We start from the raw sequence: 22,892 nt of genomic DNA on the forward strand, positions 1-22,892 counted from the left end.
ACCCAGTGCCATCTTCTCTAAACATGTGCAAAAGATCCATCGAGGTGCCTGTATCTGTGCTGGTGGATGGTGCGTTTTAAGGTGTGATGGGGTTTCTTTGGAACTTTGCTCCTTTTCTTAGCCCAGTGATGGTGAGGGAGAAGGCCTCCTTGGCTAAGTGTATGCATCTGTGGGAGGTCATGAGAGCTAGCCTTGGAGAGCAGAAGCCTTTTCAGTGCTTAGGCTTCCTGATGCAACTCAGTGTTCAGTGTGCTGTTGGACAGGGTAAAGTAGAAGGCACACCCTTAATAAGCACATTTCCATCTCTAATCATCTCCATCATGAGTGCCCATTTCGCAATGGCTGACTTCCTTCTGCTCTGCGATCCGGCTGCTTCCATTGCTCAATCCTCCATGACACCACTACCCATTTGGGCCTTCTCTCATGTTTAATATGCCCATTTCTCCTGTAAGACCAAAAGAGAGTGAGGTGAAGCACTGCTGACCCAAATGATCAATGGCAGCGCCTCCTATTTTTTAGAAGGTGCATTTACCAGTGGTTACAGTTCCTCAGCAGCATTATGGTTCTGAGCTATTCTAAAGGGAGAAGGAATTAGAGGGTTATGCTGATGGAGGTAGATGAGGAAAGATGGGAGGAGATACAATTGGAGCATGAGTTTGGTTGAATTGCCTGTTTTTGCACTTTGTTTTCTGTGTGATTTGAACCAAATATTTTAAATATTCTAGCATGCTCCAGAGAGTGACAGTGGGACAGTGGCCAGATAGTAGGAAGGCTGAAGGTTTGGGCTAGGAATTTTGGTGGGAACAAAGTACCCGATTGGGAAAAAATGAAAGGGGACATGAATGGGTGACAGGAAGAGGAGATAGTTTAGAAGAGGTCAAGAGAAGAGAAAATAGATAGTATAAATAAATAAGATAGTATAAATAATAAAAAATAGATAATTAAATAAATAGATTTGGGCCCCGAGTGGTAGCCAAAATGTACTTGAGTTGACATATAGCAAATTTAGGTTACAAAGATTAAGGTAGTTATATTACATAGCTTATTATCCTCTCCTTGAGCTCAGGCCAGCTGAGAGTTGCTGTGGGCCTAGTAAAGATCTTATGCTTCATTGAGAATTATCTTTCTGAAAATGTCTATTTTCCCCTGAAGAATGTTTAAAATTTTTTGACAGCCTTTTATCTTTGAACTGTTACCAGGCCCACAGAATGCCACACTAATTTTCCTGCAACAGTCAAGTAGACAACTCTTGTTATATCATAACGCAAGCTGCCCACTCCTATGATGGTAATGACTCTATCCCCACAATTTGGGGCGGATCTATGACTCAAGCTGAAGGTTGAAAGGAGTTCCATTCCACAGAATTTTTGTTGACGAGCGTGGCATTTCCTTAAATTTCAGGACTTAATATTCATACTGAGTCACTCTTAGTAACTCGTGTTAACTTGTGAATTATATGCTACAAAGTTTAATTCAGTGCCAATGAATAACCTCCTGATTGTTTTGGATCTTGAGGCCGCTGAAAAATTGACCATAAACTAGCACAGGAGTAGCTACCAACATTATTTCCTTTATTCCCTCCTAAGTCAGCAAATATGATTCATTACCCAGTGCTATGATGTGGAAGCAGTAAATAGTTTGCTTGTAGTTATTAAGGTAACTTTTTTTTCAGTAACTTTTTTTCTTTCTTTAAAAAAAAAATGAAATGCAGAAGCCAGCAACAGGAAGTGAGAATAATGCTATAGGCTTCAAAAGTGGCAGACGGCACTGGGGTCAAACTGCACTGAGAACTATGCATGATTGGGATGATTTTGGTAATTCTGACTTTGGAATGTCCTACGCAAAGAAACCTAGTGTGGTAGCAATGAAGGAGAAATCCAATGATGATTCTTTTAAGAGGTAAGCCAATTATTATTCTTTTCATTTTGAGAGATTGGCACATTTTTGGAAATGCGTCACAAAGATATAAAAAGGGCCATTTTTAATACAATTTTGTTTTAAGGAAATGATGGATACTAATATGTAGAAATACTGATAATGTTATATGACTTTAAAGGATCACATAATTCTGGTGAAGGAATAACTTTTGGATCTGAAGACTGGCATCTACATATTCAATAGTAGGAATATTTAAAATACCAAATTCAGGTTCAAAACTTGGGCTGATGTTTTGAGTTAATAAGCAGTTCAGTGCTAATTTTACTAATGTTCTATATTTTTGGTTTTACTCGCAAATCTCTTAATAGAGGTTAATAGGAATGTCCACTCATATGCAAACTGACATAACAAGACTTAAATGTTCTATAATTGAGCATAATTAGAACAGATTGGCTCTCTAGACAAAACAAAAACAGAATTACCTGGAAAAACTCAGCAGGTCTGGCAGCATTGGCGGAGAAGAAAAGAGTTGACGTTTCGAGTCCTCATGACCCTTCAACAGAACTGTTGAAGGGTCATGAGGACTCGAAACGTCAACTCTTTTCTTCTCCGCCAATGCTGCCAGACCTGCTGAGTTTTTCCAGGTAATTCTGTTTTTGTTTTGGATTTCCAGCATCTGCAGTTTTTTGTTTTTATATTTTGGCTCTCTAGACAGTTGACTCACCAATGTAGTGAAAATCAACATTCCTTATCTTGTACTAGAATGCACCGTGGTAACTCCAGCCTCACCTCAAGCTCTAACACCTTGAGTTGTGCCAGCTGACAACACCTCTTGCACATATGGTCGCCCAGACCACAAGAAGTATCCAGGATCTCCCATGTGCCACAGGATGCGCATTCTATGAGGTTGAGTTGCCTTGCCTTTACTTTCTAGGCTATTAACTAGAAACACTCACTAATTAGCTCCTTCCCTAGCTCTGACAATGCCACAATAGCTGTTTTGCAAATGTTTTTGTTGTTAATGATTTTGCTCGAGGCACCTTCCCCGCTTTAACTCCTCATTAACTGAACTCAGTCTGCACCCAAGTCTGCTGCTGCCAATGAGTCTCATGAAGGGTATGATTTTCATGAGGACATTGACAGGCCAATGGATTGAGCAAGGTACCTGGCAGATGAAATTTAATGCAAATAAATTTTAAGTAATGCATTTTGGTAAAAAGAACATGAAGCGGTAATACAAAATAAATGATTCTGTTCTAAAGGTGGCAAAGGAGCAGATGGTCCTCAGGGCATATGTGCACAAATCATTGAAGGTAGCAGGAAAGGATGACAAACCAGTAATAAGGCATACGGGATCCTGGGCTTTATAAGTAAGGAAGCAAGGAAGTTATGGTGAACCCTTTTAATTATAAAACACTGGTTTGGCATCAACAGGAGTATTGCATCCACACTTTAGGAAAGATATGAAGGTGTTAGAGAGGGTGCAGAGAAGATTCACAAGAATGGTTCCAGGGATTAGGAACTTCAGTTACATGGATGGATTGGAGAGGTTGGGATTGAGTTCTTTTGAGAAGGGAAGGTTGAGATAAGATTTGATAGAAGTGTTTAAAATCACGAGGGATCTAGACAGAGCAGATAGGAAGAAATTGTTCCCATTGACAGAGGTGTCTAGAACCAGAGGACACGGATTTAAGATGAATAGCAAAACAAACAAAGATGACATGAGGAAAGTTTTTTTTTAATGCAACATACGGTTAGGATATGCTATGCATTGCCTGACAGCGTGGTGGAGGGAGATTCAATTGTGGTTTTCAAAAGAGATTTGGATATTTATCTGATAAGAAAAGATTTGCAGGGCTACAGGAAAAAGGCAGGCGAGTAGGACTAGTTAGGTTGCTCTTGTAGAGAGCCGCACAGACTTGAGAGACTAAATGGCCTCTTTCTGAGCTGTAATCATTCAAGATTCATTGCTTGTTAAGTGCTTTAGGATGTCCTGAATTCGTGAAAGGTGCAAGACACTCATTTCGCCTATGTAGTTTCTTGGGCATTTTATTATTGTGAAGATATTTATCAATACAATACCATGTGCATCTACCTCTCCATACCTGCAAAAAATTTGAATTTAAACTTCCCATATTCTTCATACTTCAATTCATCCTAGGTATCAAAGTTACTGAACTTCTACACCTTCCCATTCTTACTCCTTCCTGGTCAGTTTTTTTTAATTCTTTTAGTTCCGTCTGATTTTTTTTATTCATTCATGAGATGTGGGCTTTGCTGGCTGGGCCAGCATTTGTTGCCTATTCCTAGTTGCCCTTGAGAAAGTGGTGGTGAGCTGCCTTCTTGAACACCTGCAGTCCATGTGGTGTGGGCACACCCACAGTGCTGTTAGGAAGGGAGTTTTCCAGGATTTTGACCTAGCGACAGTGAAGGAACAGCGATATATTTCCAAGTCAGGATGGTGAGTGCCTTGGAGGGGAACTTATAGGTGGTGGTTTTCCCATCTATCCGATGCCCTTGTCCTTCTAGATGGTAGTGGTTGTGGGTTTGGAAGGTGCTGTCAAAGGAGCCTTGGCGAATTCTTGGTGATATGTTCCTTTCTATTTATGGAATTGCGCATAAATATCTGAAGATGTTCCACCTCTTTTCTCCCCTGATCCCCAGGATTGGTCAGTTAGAACACCACTGAAAAGTTTTAAATTGAGCAATGTAAAAACTTTTGGGTGGTATTTCCGCTTCTGCCAGTAGCAGGACCCGTGGCGAGGTGGGGGCAAAACTTGGAACGACAGCAGAAGTCAGTTTCCAGTTGCGGGAAATTAGTTTGTAATTTTGGCCTGAATTTTTCAGGCAGTGGGTGGGCTCGGCGGGAGTGAGTAGGGGCAGTCGCCATTTTACGTGGTCTCAGCGCTATCTGTGCGGGCGGGGGAGGAGGGAGAGTCGAGGCCAGCGCGAAAGAGCACTTCAATCTCCCTGAGGCACAGAGCTGCCTCAAGGAGATTTAATCGATATCAAAATTAATAAATTAATGGTTTAAAAATTTATTTAAACATGTCCCCTCATGTGACTATGTCACATGAGATGGGACATGTTTTGATATTTAGGAAAATGTATTTATTTAATAAAAACTTTAAGAAACCTCATCCCGCTTATGGATGAGGTTTCCTAAAAAACGTGAAGGCCACTTGGCCTTTTTGCTTGAAGACAATCTTGGGGCTGAGGCCACACTGTCGGGTGCAGAATCAGAAGACAGTCCTGGGGCTGAGCAAGTTATGCTAGAGGATTCTACATGGCACGCATGTCTTGGTTCCTGTCCTAGGAGGGGGAAGGCCTCTCCCATGCTGTGCAGGATGTGGCTAGTGTGCTACAGAAATTGGTCCTGGGGGTTGGAGATATTGGGAAGCAGATGGCACAGTCACGGTCAGGGGATGTAGAGGTGGAAAGATTTTTGCTAAGTAAGGACATAAGTGGGATGCAGGTTACCAGGGATAGGTGGGATGCAGATTTGAGGCTACTATCAGATCAGCCATGATCTTATTAAATGGCGGAGCAGGCCTGGAGGGCCGAATGGCCTACTCCTGCTCCTTGTTTGTATGTTTGTAAAGTGAGGACTGATAAGTCATGGATGGGTATTGGAAGGTTTCATAGAAGGGGGTCCCCGAAAGCTACAGTACATGTAGCTTCAAGAAGGGGAGGGGTCAGGTTGACCTAAGGCATTGGGACATGAACAGAAAAGGGTGCGGGGGGAAGGAGAGGAATCTCAACCACAATGACAATTGGCTCCAGGGTTACATGGGAGGCAGGAGAGTGATAGGAGGAAGGGAAATTTGGATGTGATGAGGATGGAGGAGGATAGGAGAGACTTGGACGTTAAGAGTTGAGGCTGGAAGCTGATCTCAAAGATGAATCGAAGCACCGCCAATTTGAATAGGAGCTGGAATGAAGCAGTTGAAAAATGAAGTTTGAAAAGAATTGTTCAGGGAATGGTCTGAGGGTGTGTGCAGTCAACAACTGCAATTTTGGACAAATTGAAAGGGCACTCTCATAATTTTCAGATCAATTCATGCAGATTGTGACTCAGCTGAGATGTGCTGACTTATGGCTAATGTCACTTTAAGCAGTATGGCACCTTAACTCATGGAGCGCATTCATGCGAGAATCCGTTAAAGCTTGGAGAAACATTTGATTTTATCTGATTACCCACAAACCTGTAAGAGAGGCATGCAAAGAGGGTAACAATTAGGAGGCAATAGCTGTTATACATAAACAACAAGCTCTAGTCAAGGCTCCACAAGATCATTCACGTCTTACAGGCCAGAACACATGCAGTCATAAAATTGGAGTGAAGCTGGGCTAATGTCTAAGTTAAAGGAGGCAGGGTGACAATAGCCTGATTGAGGTTAAGAGCACATGGCTGTATTCAGCCTGATCAAAGCGTCTTTGTGAATGCACGGTCATGTTGCAGGGGGATGCTCAGCCACCTGTGAACCTTCAGGATGTGCTCCAACTGGAAGGGGTGGCCTGGGTATGTCATATCAGGAATGAGGGCAGGCCTATTGCTCGATGCCAGCTTCCTGGCTTGTTGAAGGAAGGAGAGCATTCTAGGGTAAGGTGCTATCATGTTTCCATTCTATTTGTCCGCAAATAGAAGGAGAAATGTAGAATGCAGGCAACAGGTAATGCTAAAATAAAAGAAAAATACTGTAGATGCTGGAATTCTGAAATAAAAACAGAAAATCCTGGAAAACCTCAGCAGGTCTGGCAGCATCTGTGGAGAGAGAAACAGAGTTAACATTTCGAGTTCATATTACTCCTCTTCAGAACTGAATGAGAGTTATAGGGTCATAGAGGTCTACAGCACAGAAAAAGGCCCTTCAGCCCATCGAGTCTACGCCAGCCAAACAAGTACCTAACTATTCTAATCCCATTTTTCAGCACTGGGCCCATAGCTTTGTATGCCATGGCATCGCAAGTGCACATCCAAATACTTCTTAAATGTTATGAGGGTTTCTGCCTCTATTACCCTTTCAGGCAGTGAGTTCCAGATTCCCACCACCCTCTGAGTGAAAAGATTCTTCCTCACATCCCCTCTAAACCTCCTGCCCCTTACCTTAAATCTATGTCCCCTGGTTAGTGATCCCTCCACCAAGGGGAAAAATTCCTCCCTGTCTACCCCATCTATGCCCCTCATAATTTTATACACCTCAATCATGATCTCCCTCAATTTCCTCTGCTCCAAGGAAAATAACCCCAGTCTATCCAATCTCTCCTCATAACTAAAACTCTCCAGCCCAGGCAACATCCTGGTAAATCTCCTCTGCACCCTCTCTAGTGTAATCACATCCTTTCTATAATGCGGATTCCAGAACTGCGTGCAATATTCTAGCTGTGGCCTAACCTGCGTTTTATACAGTTCCAGCATAACCTCCCTGCTCTTATATTTTATGCCTCAGCTAATAAAGGCAAGTATCCCATATGTCTCCTTAACCACCTTATCTACCTGTCCCGCTACCTTAAGGGACCAGTGGACATGCACAGCAAGTGCATTTGTGTATTCCCGTGCATTGCTTGTCCTGCCCAAGTGCATCACCTCACACTTATCTGGATTAAATTCCATTTTCCACTGATCAGCCCAACTGACCAGCTCATCTATATCCCCCTGTAATCTAAGGCTATCCTCCTTTCTTTTTACCACCTTATCAATTTATACGGACTTGAAATGTTAACTCTGTTTCTCTCTCCACAGATGCTGTCAGACCTGCTGAGTTTTTCCAGCATTTCCTGTTCTAACTGCAGGTAACGCTGCTTGTTTGATAGCTCTGATGTGAGTGAAGAAAAGAAAGGCCCATCGCCATATGGCAGAGCTCAAGGAAGAGCATCACCCTGAGGAACAAGAGCTAGCGGGGGCCCACGAGGACCCAGATGCTGACAAGGAGGGACATCATCCACAGGGGCGTTTGGTGCAACCAAGGGCCTACAGAAGCTGCCTATCATACATGGAGATGAGAAAGAGACAGTGCCACAGATGCCTTCGCTTATCAAGGGATAAGGTGGAGCATATCTACCACATTCTCTGTGAGGATCTCACTCCGTAGTGACTGGAAGGCCATCCAATGCCAATCTTGCTTAAGGTAACTGCTGCTCTCAACTTTTTTGCCAGCTGATTGTTCCAGGGCTCCCCTGGGGACCTCTGAGGAATATCACAGTCATTCACTCATAAGTGCATAAGGGAAGTCACCGATGTCCTTTTCAATAAGGCATACAATTGTATCCAGTTCATCATTTATGAAACAAGCCAGTCTACCAAAGCAGTGGGATTTGCAGCGATCTCCAGCTTCCCTCAAGCACAGGGCTTTAAGAGCTCCCTGCCAGCAACCAGTAAGACTTATCAATAGAAAAGGCTTCCATACTCTCAATGTGCAGCTGATCTGTGATCACTGAAAGCAGATGATGCACATTTGTATGAGGTACCCTGGGAGCTCAGACATTTCTTAGTCACTCACAGTGCCACAGATCTTCAAGGGCCCTCAGCGCATTCAGGGTGATTCATCAGTGATAAAGGGTACCCCCAGTAGACATGGCTAATGACTCCAGTTCGGCAGCCACAGAGTGCATCTGAGGAGAGCGACAATGTGGCACATTCTGCAGCGTGGTCCTTAATAGAGAAAATGCGTTTCAGATGTTTGGACTGATCAGGCGTCACTTTACAGTACTCTCCACAGAGGGTGTTCTGCATCATAGTGGCTTGCTACACCCTACACAGCCTGGTGCTGCAAAGAGAAGATGAGTTGCCACATTGAGAGATGGAGGAGGTCCACATCTCCTTGGATGAGGATGATGAGGATAAAATCGAAGAGGCGAAAATGATGATGCCCCACAGGAAGAGGCCATTGCGCGGCCACGATGTAGCAGACGTGCCCGTGAGACCCTCATAACGACAAGGTTCCAGGGTGATTAAGGTTAAGGTGCATTGCTCCTGTTCCTTCAATGCAGGTTAGATATTAAGACCTTCTTTGATATTCTCAACATCTCAATAAAGGATATCGATCTCACAATGAGTACTCATAAGCGTGCATAATGATGGCCTCATCCTTGGAAGGCTAAGCCCCCTATGGAGCATGTGGTCAATCTGTAATTGGACAAGAATTCCACCAGCACTCAATCTGAAGCAAGTATACATGGTGCTAGCATTTCAAGCATTGTGCCAACACCTCACTTCAAGAGGCAGCAATGCCATTGCCAGACATCAGTGCACTCTTGGCAGTATGCCGGGAGTGCAGCATGGCACCTCAAGGAGGAAAATCTTCAGTCTCTGGTCATTGCTTGAACGTCTGAGGATGGGTTTAAATCCGGCAATGGTATCTCTCCAGATGCCACCTCTCATGCATGATTAATGGTCAGGCCTCATCTTGAGCCCCCAGGATGACATCGTTCTTCAGGGCACTGTGATCTGTCACTCTACAGCATGGAAGCAAACCTATGAGTTTGGTTACCTTCGTAAATGTTTCAGCAGGACTATCATGCGATCATTCACAAGCACTCAATGACCCTGCCTTCGTCGGAAGTTTCCCAAGTTCACGTCCAGCATTGCCTTGGCATCTGGGAGAGACATGCCCCGTCAGTATCAACACAGCATTTAAGGATAACCTAATGCCCTTGTAAACACAAAAGATCACTCAGAAGACGTACAGGAGCTTTGCTCTCATCCAATTGTAGTCCTCCACATTTTCATTCTACCAGAGCGTGATATGTGTGATGAAGCCTAAGACACTGATGGCACTGTCACGTTTCAAAGATCCATGTTGATTGCCCTTTATGAGACCTAACACAGGGATTCCGTCAAGCCACGCTAGCCAGACCTTCAAACGCAAACTAGCATCTTCACGTGTAATAGGCTGGCATCATGAGGTTAGACTCACACCTATAACATTGCAGACTCATTGCCATCTAGCAGACATTTCAAACGTCAACAAGAGCAAATTACTTCCATTGCTCTTCATCATGCATGTGGAGAGGGAGACTAGTAAAAAAGTAATGTGGTAACGAGATAACGCTGTAGGTAGGCATGAGAAACTATGGTCCTTTTTGATTAATTAAGCTGTAACCCAAACCCGACAGTAATTGCATGGAGGCCATTGAAAAATGCACTTAGCCAGCAGCATCAGGATAATCAATAACTTTCCAAGAACTACACTCAGGAAACCACATTATATCATCCTCTGATGCATGTGCATTTACCAACCACCATGTTAATTTTCCAACCACCATGTTCATAATATGTTTACAAAAGTGCAAAGTACATGCAATGATTGAACACCTTTGTGTTTTCAGAACTTCTTAATTTTTCTTACCCTACTGCCCAATCTAGGTGCAACCCCAGGATCCAGAGCAGAGGCTGAGTCAGCCTGCTAACTGCTATGCCCTGTTGTCTAAGATGACCTTGGAGGGCCCCAGCCTGTTAAGGGTCTCCTGTTCTGGATCAGGTGCACCCTTCTTGGCCTGACCTGCTAGAGTGAATGGGGTCAAAGGTAGAGGGGATTTGGAGAGGCTGGACACCCTTGGAATGACCTGGGTGGTGCCCTGGGTGTCTGGCTGATGCTCTTGTCCCTTTGGGTGCCTGAAGGCCCTCCCTCTGACCCCTTAAGGAGAAGAGGCACCTGGAGAGAGGTCAAGGTACCTGCCCTCCTCTCACTCTAGCCACTGCTAGATTGTACTCATGGCTAAAGCAATTTTGTGCAGGCCTGAACATAAACCCAGCATAATGCTGGACCAGAGTCTCCACAGCAACAGCCAATCTTCTAATGGTGACTTTGATACGCTTGCCAGAGCTGCAACATCAAGCAGAATGTGGATGGACTCCTCCATCCTTTGTTCTAATCTGCTGATGGCATCTGACAACCCTGCCTGAGACCTCGGCTGCCACTGCCTCCATCTGTTACTGACACATTTATGTGCCATGCTCACTCGATAGTGACCAAAGCCTGTTCTAGAACTAGCACCAGAGGTGAATGCAGTGACAGGTATCCTTCAGGTACCTCCTTAGCCTCCTCATTCAATGTGTTCTGTGCCCTGTGGCTGATGCGCTGGCTGGTGCTCCCCATCTGCCTTTTCTGCCTGGTGGTTAGAATAGAGAAAAGTGATAATTAGTCATTGGCTAGTCAGGCACCAACATTATAGGTCACTCACAGTCATTGCATATGACTGATGTCTCCTTCATGGACCCTCACTGGCTTGTCAGGGGACACCAATCTCGCCTTACACACAAGAACAGTCTCTTTCCTCACTAGTGAGCCCTGCTCTCCTCATAGGGAGAGTGGCCTCAACTCAGCATCTCCCCCTCTAATCATTGATCGCTCCCTGTTATTGTGGGAAATCTTGTCCTGCATAAAGACAGATGGATAGACTGTGAGCACCACCGATGAAAGAGCAGATCAGCAGCATGCATTCATGCTGTTTGTACTGAGTGCTCCCAAGTAAGGGCTGAAGACACCACTTGTGCTGGATGTTACAGGAGATGATGATGTTAGCCTGTCTGTCAGTCAGTGATGATGTCCCTGCTGCTGGTAGTGTGTAAGATCCCTGTGGACTGTAACACTTAGACTGTCTGATGGCCTTATGACAGTGAGAGTTTGGAGTGAGAAGGTTGACTTACCCTGGCAAAGCGGCTGAGATCATTCATCCTCTTCCTGCACTGCAGAGCAGTCTTCTTTTGGAGCCCAAATGCACTGACCTCCCTGGCGGCCTCATCCCAGGCCAGTGCGGTCAGGTTGGCCTACCTCCGGCTCTCATCCTTCAGTAAGAGGACCACCCTTTGGTCCCGGGCTACCTGGAGGAGTCTCTCCAGGGAGGTGTCACTAAACCTTGGGGCAGATGGTTTAAATCTCTTCAGCAACACAGAGATCCTGCGTGATGCCACTCCTGTCCTGCATTTAAATATGGCACCCAGACCTCTGACCCTATGAGGCAACGACGGGATGGACGAATCTCTATCCACCCTATCATGAGATTCGACGAGCTCCTCGCTGGTGCATAAATAATGAGCTGAAAAGCAGATGATCTGGCGCGAGAACCTGTCGCAACACCCCAGTGGGATTTACGCCAACTTTCCTGCCTACCACCACACTTGGGCCAGAATATTGCCGTCGACAGGCCCGACACGCCGACGCATAAAATGACGCGAGATGACGTCGGGCATGCATCACGATGTCATCGCATGTCATTTCGATATTGCGTACAGCGGGCGGGCAGGCAAAGAGCCCAAGCGGCCTTCGCATGTTCCAGGAAACCTCGTCCATGGGCAGGATGAGGTTTCCTGAAGGTTTTATAAAATTAATAAATAAGTTTGGCAACATGTCACATGAGGAGACATTTAAATAATTTTTCACTTGAATTTTTAAAAACTTTTATTGTCTATTCAATCTCCCTGAGGCAGCTCCGTGCATCAGGGAGATTGCTGTGCTCTTTTGCGCGCAAGAACGCAGGCCCCCACTCTCCCTCCTCCCACCGCCCACACAGGTAACACTGAGCGCTACAGAACATGTACTACGCTAGGCGGGCCTTAATTAGCCTACCCATATAAAATGGCGGCATGCATCCGATTGCAGGTGGCAATCGGCTCCACACCCGCTCCCGCCTGGCCCGCCCGACACAGGTAAGATTCAGCCCTTATTCTCTGGAACAGAAAATTCCACCCTATGTCCATTTTCTTTCTGAAATTAATTCATAATATGCTTCAAATGACTAAGTAAAATCAACTTAATGTATAGGCCTCCAAAAATTTGGAAAATCTTGAGCCAATTTTCATTTTTCACTTGCCAATAATACAGACTAGCTAAGCTGTTACAATACAGATATTGTTTTGTTCATGTCTTTGGCTAACTGAAGTAAGTCTGAGTTGAATAATACAGATTTCTGAATATTAATCCAATAAATATGGCTGTACTTCAATCTATTAAGTATGGAGAAGTTGACAGTCAAAAGATAAATAACTTTACATTCTGCATTTATTATTCTGTGATCAGAATTGTTTTCATGTGCAATGTCAACTGTTCAATTACACTATCATAATTTACAGGGCAGCCGAGCACAAACAGCAAAACCATGATATCAGAGGAAACAAAACCGGTCCAAACACCACCATGATGAAATTGGATTCTGGATTATCTACAAGTTCAGCAAAGCAACACTATTTGAGGCAATCAAGATACCTTCCAGGTAAGCAGAAACATAGATCACAGATCACTTTGTGGTTCATTTTGCCGCCTAGTGTTCTACTTGAGATATACAGGCCTGAAATGTTCCTGGAAAATCTCAGCAGGTCTGGCAGCATCGGCGGAGAAGAAAAGAGTTGACGTTTCGAGTCCTCATGACCCTTCGACAGAACTTGAGTTCGAGTCCAGGAAAGAGCTGAAATATAAGCTGGTTTAAGGTGTGTGTGTGGGGGGCGGAGAGACAGAGAGGTGGAGGGGGTTGGTGTGGTTGTAGGGACAAACAAGCAGTGATAGAAGCAGATCATCAAAAGATGTCAACGACAATAGTACAATAGAACACATAGGTGTTAAAGTTAAAGTTGGTGATATTATCTAAACGAATGTGCTAATTAAGAATGGATGGTAGGGCACTCAAGGTATAGCTCTAGTGGGTTTTTCTTTTAATAATGGAAATAGGTGGGAAAAGGAAAATCTTTATAATTTATTGGAAAAAAAAAGAAGGGGGAAACAGAAAGGGGGTGGGGATGGGGGAGGGAGCTCACGACCTAAAGTTGTTGAATTCAATATTCAGTCCGGAAGGCTGTAAAGTCCCTAGTCGGAAGATGAGGTGTTGTTCCTCCAGTTTGCGTTGGGCTTCACTGGAACAATGCAGCAAGCCAAGGACAGACATGTGGGCAAGAGAGCAGGGTGGAGTGTTAAAATGGCAAGCGACAGGGAGGTTTGGGTCATTCTTGCGGACAGACCGCAGGTGTTCTGCAAAGCAGTCGCCCAGCTTACGTTTGGTCTCTCCAATGTAGAGGAGACCACATTGGGAGCAACGAATGCAGTAGACTAAGTTGGGGGAAATGCAAGTGAAATGCTGCTTCACTTGAAAGGAGTGTTTGGGTCCTTGGACAGTGAGGAGAGAGGAAGTGAAGGGGCAGGTGTTGCATCTTTTGCGTGGGCATGGGGTTGTGCCATAGGAGGGGGTTGAGGAGTAGGGGGTGATGGAGGAGTGGACCAGGGTGTCCCGGAGGGAGCGATCCCTACGGAATGCCGATAAGGGGGGTGAAGGGAAGATGTGTTTGGTGGTGGCATCATGCTGGAGTTGGCGGAAATGGCGGAGGATGATCCTTTGAATGCGGAGGCTGGTGGGGTGATAAGTGAGGACAAGGGGGACCCTATCATGTTTCTGGGAGGGAGGAGAAGGAGTGAGGGCGGATGCGCGGGAGATGGGCCGGACACGGTTGAGGGCCCTGTCAACGACCGTGGGTGGAAAACCTCGGTTAAGGAAGAAGGAGGACATGTCAGAGGAACTGTTTTTGAATGTAGCATCATCGGAACAGATGCGACGGAGGCGAAGGAACTGAGAGAATGGGATGGAGTCCTTACAGGAAGTGGGGTGTGAGGAGCTGTAGTCGAGATAGCTGTGGGAGTCGGTGGGTTTGTAATGGATATTGGTGGACAGTCTATCACCAGAGATTGAGACAGAGAGGTCAAGGAAGGGAAGGGAAGTGTCAGAGATGGACCACGTGAAAATGATGGAGGGGTGGAGATTGGAAGCAAAATTAATAAATTTTTCCAAGTCCTGACGAGAGCATGAAGCTCGTAGGGTAGAGATTGCACCGTAGTAGTAAACTGTTTATTAGTCTGGATTGTTTGATATTGAAACAGGTTCTTGTCCAGGAATTAGAGGCATAGTCATTTCCGTAATACTCGATGCCGATTCCTTGGCATTGGAGTTTGGTCCACTTCCGGTATTCCACCTCCCTCCAAGCCGCGTATCTGTTGATGGGTTTGGGCCTGGACGTTTGGGTGATATCCGTCCATCCCATTGCGATACCGATCTCGTCCGCTTCAATTCCTGCATCAGCACCTCTTGGACCTCCACTATCCTTGAGGGCTTCTTCGATCTCTCTGAGTACTTTGAGGTTCCTCAGGGATTCGATTGTTCTTTTGTTGTCAATTCCGCTGAATTCGAAAGAGGCCTCTATCACCACGTCCGGTGAGCTCTCTAGCGCCTCCAGCTTTCGGATTATGGCGGACGGAATTTGCACTTCGAGCCTCGGCATGCCCAGACCTCCATTCCTGTTGCTGCTGTATAGTAGACCATCCGTCGTGTGTGGCGGAAGGTGTAGTATTTCTTTTGTACCGTTCTCGATAGATTGGTCTAGTTTGACTAGAGTATTCTGTGAGACCTCTGCGAGGATCAGGTGGAAATATATTCGAGGTATCATGTGAGTTTTGAGGATTTCGATCCTCTGGATAGGCCGAAGAGCTGCCTTCTTCAGGTTCTCTATCCACGAATCGATTCTGGATCCCCATTGCTCCTCGGTGACTCCTGCCCATGGGTCGATTCTGGCACCCAGGTATTTCTCCGTCTCTCCTGGTGGTATGTAAGAGATCGGACCTCCTTTCAGCTGCCAGTTCGGTCTTGTATTATACAGGAACGTCTTCCGTTTGTGGGTGAAGTGAAAGCCTTTGGTCTTTCCAGCATTCATCTCCAGACCCGTCTTTTGGCAGAAGTCCTGCACAATTTCCAACTTCTTAGCCATGCTGGCATAGGAGTCACTGAGCAGAGCAATATCGTCAGCGAACGCCAGGGCTGAACAACATATCTTCGTTCCCCTACAGGGCAAGTGGACGCCCAGCTCTGCCTCTTGCAGGGTACAGATAAGAGGATCCATAGCGATATTGAACAGTATCGGCGAGAGCGGGTCTCCCTGTTTGACCCCTCTCATGACATTGATGGGTTCTGTTTTCCTGTCTTTGCTTTCCAAGTATGTATCTGTGTCTGTGTACAGATCTGTAATCATGTTTATAAACGATTTGGGCAGTCCCACTCTTTGTAGTGCTTTTATGAGCATTTTATGCCCTACGGAGTCAAAAGCTTTCGCCAGGTCTACAAAGACAACGGCCAGCTCTCTCCTGTTGCATTTCGCCCCTTTCATGATGTTACTGAGAATCGTAATATTCTCATTGCAACCAGGAGTCGCCACAAGAAATCCCTTCTGCCTCAGGTCAATCTTGACCGCTTCGCTTAAGCGCTTGGCGATGATTTTTGTATAGAGCCGTAGTAGAATCGGGCCGATTGTTATTGGCCGCCAGTTGTCTATATTCTTGAGCTTCTCCGTATCATCTGATTTGGGAATAAGCACTGTACGACTCTCCCGCGCATCCGCCCTCACTCCTTCTCCTCCCTCCCAGAAACATGATAGGGTCCCCCTTGTCCTCACTTATCACCCCACCAGCCTCCGCATTCAAAGGATCATCCTCCGCCATTTCCGCCAACTCCAGCATGACGCCACCACCAAACACATCTTCCCTTCACCCCCCTTATCGGCATTCCGTAGGGATCGCTCCCTCCGGGACACCCTGGTCCACTCCTCCATCACCCCCTACTCCTCAACCCCCTCCTATGGCACAACCCCATGCCCACGCAAAAGATGCAACACCTGCCCCTTCACTTCCTCTCTCCTCACCGTCCAAGGACCCAAACACTCCTTTCAAGTGAAGCAGCATTTCACTTGCATTTCCCCCAACTTAGTCTACTGCATTCGTTGCTCCCAATGTGGTCTCCTCTACATTGGAGAGACCAAACGTAAGCTGGGCGACCGCTTTGCAGAACACCTGCGGTCTGTCCGCAAGAATGACCCAAACCTCCCTGTCGCTTGCCATTTTAACACTCCACCCTGCTCTCTTGCCCACATGTCTGTCCTTGGCTTGCTGCATTGTTCCAGTGAAGCCCAACGCAAACTGGAGGAACAACACCTCATCTTCCGACTAGGGACTTTACAGCCTTCCGGACTGAATATTGAATTCAACAACTTTAGGTCGTGAGCTCCCTCCCCCATCCCCACCCCCTTTCTGTTTCCCCCTTCTTTTTTTTTTCCAATAAATTATAAAGATTTTCCTTTTCCCACCTATTTCCATTATTAAAAGAAAAACCCACTAGAGCTATACCTTGAGTGCCCTACCATCCATTCTTAATTAGCACATTCGTTTAGATAATATCACCAACTTTAACTTTAACACCTATGTGTTCTATTGTACTATTGTCGTTGACATCTTTTGATGATCTGCTTCTATCACTGCTTGTTTGTCCCTACAACCACACCAACCCCCTCCACCTCTCTGTCTCTCTATCTCTCCGCCCCCCACAAACACACCTTAAACCAGCTTATATTTCAGCTCTTTCCTGGACTCGAACTCAAGTTCTGTCGAAGGGTCATGAGGACTCGAAACGTCAACTCTTTTCTTCTCCGCCGATGCTGCCAGACCTGCTGAGTTTTTCACGGTAATTCTGTTTTTGTTTTGGATTTCCAGCATCCGCAGTTTTTTTGTTTTTATGAAATGTTCCTAGTTTGATTTCTGATCTGTGCAGAATTTAAGGGTATTGTTCCCACTGACCTCAGCACCTCAGCGCTAATAAATGCGGACAGGGGGAAAGCACCCAGGCATCCTAATGAACCTGAATTGTTATCCACAACTGCTTATGGAAAGTGAACATGTGTGTGGTCAAGATCAGTTTCAAATGATGCCTTTCATCATTGCATAGCCTGCTGCTACTTATTGTCATCTAAAATGTGATCATTTGGATAAGGTATCAGAGGCTGTTGGACTGTACCTTAGTACAAGGAGTGGAGAGGAATTGAGAAATTAGAAGAAAAATACTTATGTTTCACTTATGCTATGATATCACCCTAGAAGTTCGACCACACAGCATTTGTTTTTTGGAGTGAAATGGCCTCCTAAGATTCCAAACTGGCGGGCAGGAAGCACAAGTTCATAATGAGCCAGAAGTGTGTCACACACCATATTGGTATAGCAAGTCCATTGGTGATAGGAGCATCAATCAAATTAGTTAAAGATTTGATGAGGATATTTGAGTTAGGGTCTTAAGCTCCTTGCAAAGCCCATTCACAATTTTGGTACGCCCCAGCACATGACTTGCCACATGATGAACTTGCCCAGTAGGAAGTGGTGTTAACCAGCAGAAAGAACCCCTCACATCAGCAATAGTTAAAGAAATTCCGCAAACTTACAAGTTAGTTGCCGATTTGTCATTGTCAGGCTGCTGGTTAACTTCTGGGCAGGACCAGGACTGATGTCCTAGAGGGAATATTTGCTAGAGTGTTTGGGGAAGGTTTAAACTAAAATGGCAGGAGGATGGGAACCTATGCAAGGAGTCAGAGGAGGGGGAATGAAGGACGAGAACAAAAGACAGAAAGGGAAATAAGAAAAGTGATAGGTAGAGAAATCAAGGGCAAGAATCAAACAGGGCCTCAGTGAAAAATAGTGAGAACGGGACAAGTAATGTTAAAATTACAAACCAAAAGTCTTTGTGCCTTAACGCGAGGAGCATTCGCAATAAAGTGGATGAATTAACCACGCAGATAGATGTAAACAGGTCATATATAGTCGGGATTGCAGAGCCATGGCTACAGGGTGACCAGGGATGGGAACTGAACATCAGTATTTAGGAAGGACAGACAAAAAGGAAAAGGTGGTGGAGTTGCATTGCTGGTTAAAGAGAAAATTAACACAATGGTGAGGAAAGATATGAGCTCCGATGATGTGGAATCTGTATGGGTAGAGCTGAGAAACACCAAAGGGCAAAAAACTTTAGTGGGGGTTGTATATAGATCCCCAAACTGTAGTGGTGATTTTGGGAATGGCATTAAACAGGAAATTAGAGATGCATGCAATAAAGGAACATCTGTAATTATGGAGGAATTCCTGGAGTGTATGCGGGATGGTTTCCCGGACCAATACGTTAAAGAACCAACTAAAGAACAGGCCATCCTAGACTGGATATTGTGTAATGAGAAAGGAATAATTGGCAATCTAGTTGTGGAAGGCCCCTTGGGGATGAGCGATCATAATTTGATAGAATTCTTCATCAAGATGGAGAGTGATGTTGTTGATTCTGAGACTAGGGTCCTGCATCTTAATAAAGGAAACAACGGGATGGTATGAGATGCAAGTTGGCTATGATGGATTGGGAAGCGTTACTTAAAGGGATAGGCAATGGCAAACGTTCAAAGGGTGAACTGCAACAATTGTTTATTCCTGTCTGGCACAAAAGTATAACTGGAAAGGTGGCCAAACCATGGCTTACAAGGGAGATTAGATATAGTATTAGATCTACGGAAGAGGCATACAAATTGGCCAGAAAAAACAACGGACCTGAGGATTGGGAACACTTTAGAATTCAGCAAAGGAGGACCAAGGGATTAATTAAGAAGGGGAAAATAGAGTACGAGAGTAAGCTTGCGGGGAACATAAAAACTGACTGTAAAAGTTTGTATGGGTATGTGAAGAGAAAAAGATTGGTGAAGACAAATGTAGGTCCCTTACAGTCATAAACAGGGGGAATTTATAATGGGGAACAAAGAAATGGCTGACCAACTAAATACATACTTTGGTTCTGTCTTCACAAAAGAGGACATAAATACATACCAGAAATGTTGGGGAACACAGGGTTTAGTGAGAGGGAGGGACTGAAAGAAATCAGTATTAGTAGGGAAATGATATTGGAGAAATTGATGGGATTGAAGGCCAATAAATCCCCAGGGCCTGATCATCTACATCCCAGAGTACTTAAGGAAATGGCCCTAGAAATAGTGGATGCATTGGTGGTCATCCTCCAAGATTCTATAGACTCTGGAGCAATTCCTACAGATTGGAGGGTAGCTAATGTAATCCCACTATTTAAAAAGGGAGGTAGAGAGAAAACAGGGAATTATAGACCAGTCAGCCTGACGTCAGTTGTGGGGAAAATTCTAGAGTCCATTATAAAAGATTTAATAGCTGAGCATGTGGAAAACAGTGGCAGAATCAGACAGAGTCAGCTTGGATTTACGAAAGGGAAATCATGCTTGACAAATCTACTGGAATTTTTCGAGAATGTAACTAGTAGAGTTGATGAGGGGGAGCCAGTGTATGTGATTTATTTGGACTTTCAGAAGGCTTTCGACAAAGTCCCACATAAGAGATTAGCATGTAAAACTAAAGCACATGGGATTGGGGGATAGAAAACCGGTTGGCAGACAGGAAACAAAAAGTTGGAATAAACAGTCCTTTTTCCAAATGGCAGACAGTGACTAGTGGGGTACCGCAGGGATCAGTGCTGGGACCCCAGCTATTGACAATATATATTAATGATTTGGATGAGGGAGCTAAATGTAATATCTCCAAATTTGCAGATGGCACAAAGTTGGGTGGGAGGGTGAGCTCTGAGGAGGATGCAGAGATGCTTCAGTGTGATTAGGACAAGCTGAGTGAGTGGGCAAACGCATGGCAGATGCAATATAAAGTTGATAAATGTGAGGTTATCCACTTTGGTAGCAAAAACAGTAAAGCAGATTATTATCTGAATGGCTATAAATTGAGAGAGGGAATGTGCAACAAGACCTGTCACTGAATGTAAGCATGCAGGTGCAGCAGGCGGTAAAGAAGGCAAATAGTATGTTGGCCTTCATAGCAAGAGGATTCAAGTACAGGAACAGGGATGTCTTGCTGCAATTATACAGGGCCTTAGTGAGACCACACTTGGAATATTGTGTGCAGCTTTGGTCTCCTTATCTGAGGAAGGATGTTCTTGCTATAGAGGGAGTGCAGCGAAGGTTTACCAAACTGATTCCTGGGATGGCGGGACTGACATATGAGGAGAGATTGAGTCGTGTAGGATTATATTCGCTGGAGTTCAGAAGAATGAGGGGGGGTGCGGAATCTCATAGAAACCTATAAAATTCTAACAGGACTATACAGCGTAGATGCAGAAATGATGTTCCCAATGGTGGGGGAGTCCAGAACCAGGGGTCACAGTCTGAGGATACGGGATAGACCATTTAGGACTGAGATGAGGAGAAATTTCTTCACCCAGAGAGTGGTGAGCCTGTGGAATTCGCTATCCCAGAAAGAAGTTGAGGCCAAAACATTGTATGTTTTCAAGAAGGAGTTAGATATAGCTCTTGGGGCAAAAGGGATCAAAGGATATGGGGAGAAAGTGGGAGCAGGCTATTGAGTTGGATGATCAGCCATGATCATAATGAATGGCAGAGCAGGCTCAAAGGACCTGCTCCTATTTTCTATGTTTCTATGTCTCCGACAGGTTTTTTTTTTCTTGGTGTGTTTTATCATTCTTGAAAGTTCACTTCTTCTAAAGAGAGCTAGATATTCTTTTGTTCTACTGTTTTTGGATGTCTCAGAAATAATTTGTCTGCAGTCATGCGTGATATCATTGGGTGTGGAGGACTGGCATGTGGAACAACAATGAAGAGAGGATGAGCAACAGTCACACAAGGAAGAGGAAGATGGGCACCTCTAGATTTGACTATCCCAACTCACTCCTGGCTGATCTCCCACCTTTTACCCTCCATAAACTTGAAGTCATACACAATTCTGCTGTCTGTATTTTAACTCACAGCATGTCATGTTCTCTTGTCACCCCAGTGCTTGCTGACCTACATTGGCTCCCGGTAAAGCAGCCACTGTTTTCAAATTGCTTCATGGCCTTACCCTTTCCTCTCTCTGTACCTCCCCCAACCCCTTCAGCCTTCCAAGATATCTGCGATTCCCCACTTCCCTCTGCCATCAGCTACTACCCGAGGTGCGGAAATCAATGTTTTGGACTTTCATGCTTGCAAGCATCCTTGAAATGGAGCTTTGGGCATCCTACTGGTCTTCTGGATCGTGTTATCTTGCCATATCTAAAATTATTGAGTATAAGGTTGTCTTACATCCTGCAAACCTGCCCGATCCGATGAAGTCAGCTCTGCTTGTTGAATGCTAATATACTTGGAAGATATGACTCTGAGAGGCTTGCCGCATTTATGATTTTGTCCCTCAATGAGATGCCTGGCATGCGCTGCAAACAGTAAAGATGAAAGTTGTTGAACCTCCTTTCATGATAGCTGTAAGCCATTCATGTTTCACAGCCATACAACAAGGTGCTGAGAACACAGGCCTCTGTGTTCTCTGAGAAAACCCACATCTTGTTCCCAAGAGTCAGCTTGATGGTATTCCATGCATGTTTATTGCATCAGCCAAAACTGGTAGCTACTTTCCCTATGCATGTATCAAGTTCAGCATCAAGCGATAGATTGTCTGTCACTGTGGACCCAAGGTAACAGAAGTTGCTAACCATTTCCAGCCGGTGTTATTTCGTGTGATCAAGGGTGGAGGTGAAACATCCTAGCGCCTAACCACAGTTTTCTTGACATATCGTAAGGGAGAACAAGTTAAAGACATGTGAAAGATAATCCATGATCTTTCTAGGTGAGCTTCTGTGTGAGCAACTAGCACAGCATGATCAGTGTAGAGGAGTTCTCTGTTCAGGAAAGGTATGAAAGGGGGAGGAGTGGCAGCATTGTTTGAGGGAAACATTACAGTGCTGGTTAGAGAGGGTGTCCCAGAGGGTTCAAGGACAGAATCTATTTGGCTAGAGCTGAGGGACAAAAAAACTGCAATTACGTTGCTCAGTGTCGTCTATAAGCCACCAACTCATGGAAAAGATGTAGAGGAACAAATTGCAGGGAAATTACAGGCAGGTGCAAGACTTATGAAGTTGTTATAGAGATTTTAATTATTCAGATATAAACTGGGGTGATAGTAGTGTAAAGGGCAGAGAGGATGCAGGAGTTCCTCGGGTGTGTTCAGAAAAAATTTCTATTAGCAGTATGTTTCCAGTGCAACGAGAAAGGAGACACTGCTAGATCGGATTCTTGGGAATGAGGTGGTCAAAGTGGATCAACGACAGTGGGGGAGCATTTAGGGGCAGTGATTATTGTATCATAAGGTTTAGGTTGGCTATGGAAATGGACA

General features: G+C 44.9%; 1 protein-coding gene across 3 annotated transcripts in view; it reads left to right on the forward strand.

Moving 5' to 3' along the window:
* The window catches only part of mak (male germ cell-associated kinase), a 227,992-nt gene that overhangs the window by 155,168 nt on the left and 49,932 nt on the right, over positions 1-22,892 (forward strand). For all 3 annotated transcript variants that reach the window (XM_041185027.1, XM_041185026.1, XM_041185028.1), the window contains 2 exons: positions 1,712-1,899; positions 12,950-13,089. In XM_041185027.1, the coding sequence (XP_041040961.1) occupies positions 1,712-1,899; positions 12,950-13,089 (328 nt within the window). The remainder of the gene's footprint in view (positions 1-1,711; positions 1,900-12,949; positions 13,090-22,892) is intronic.

Source organism: Carcharodon carcharias, chromosome 3 (genome assembly GCF_017639515.1).
Source record: "Carcharodon carcharias isolate sCarCar2 chromosome 3, sCarCar2.pri, whole genome shotgun sequence".
NCBI lineage: Eukaryota > Metazoa > Chordata > Chondrichthyes > Lamniformes > Lamnidae > Carcharodon > Carcharodon carcharias.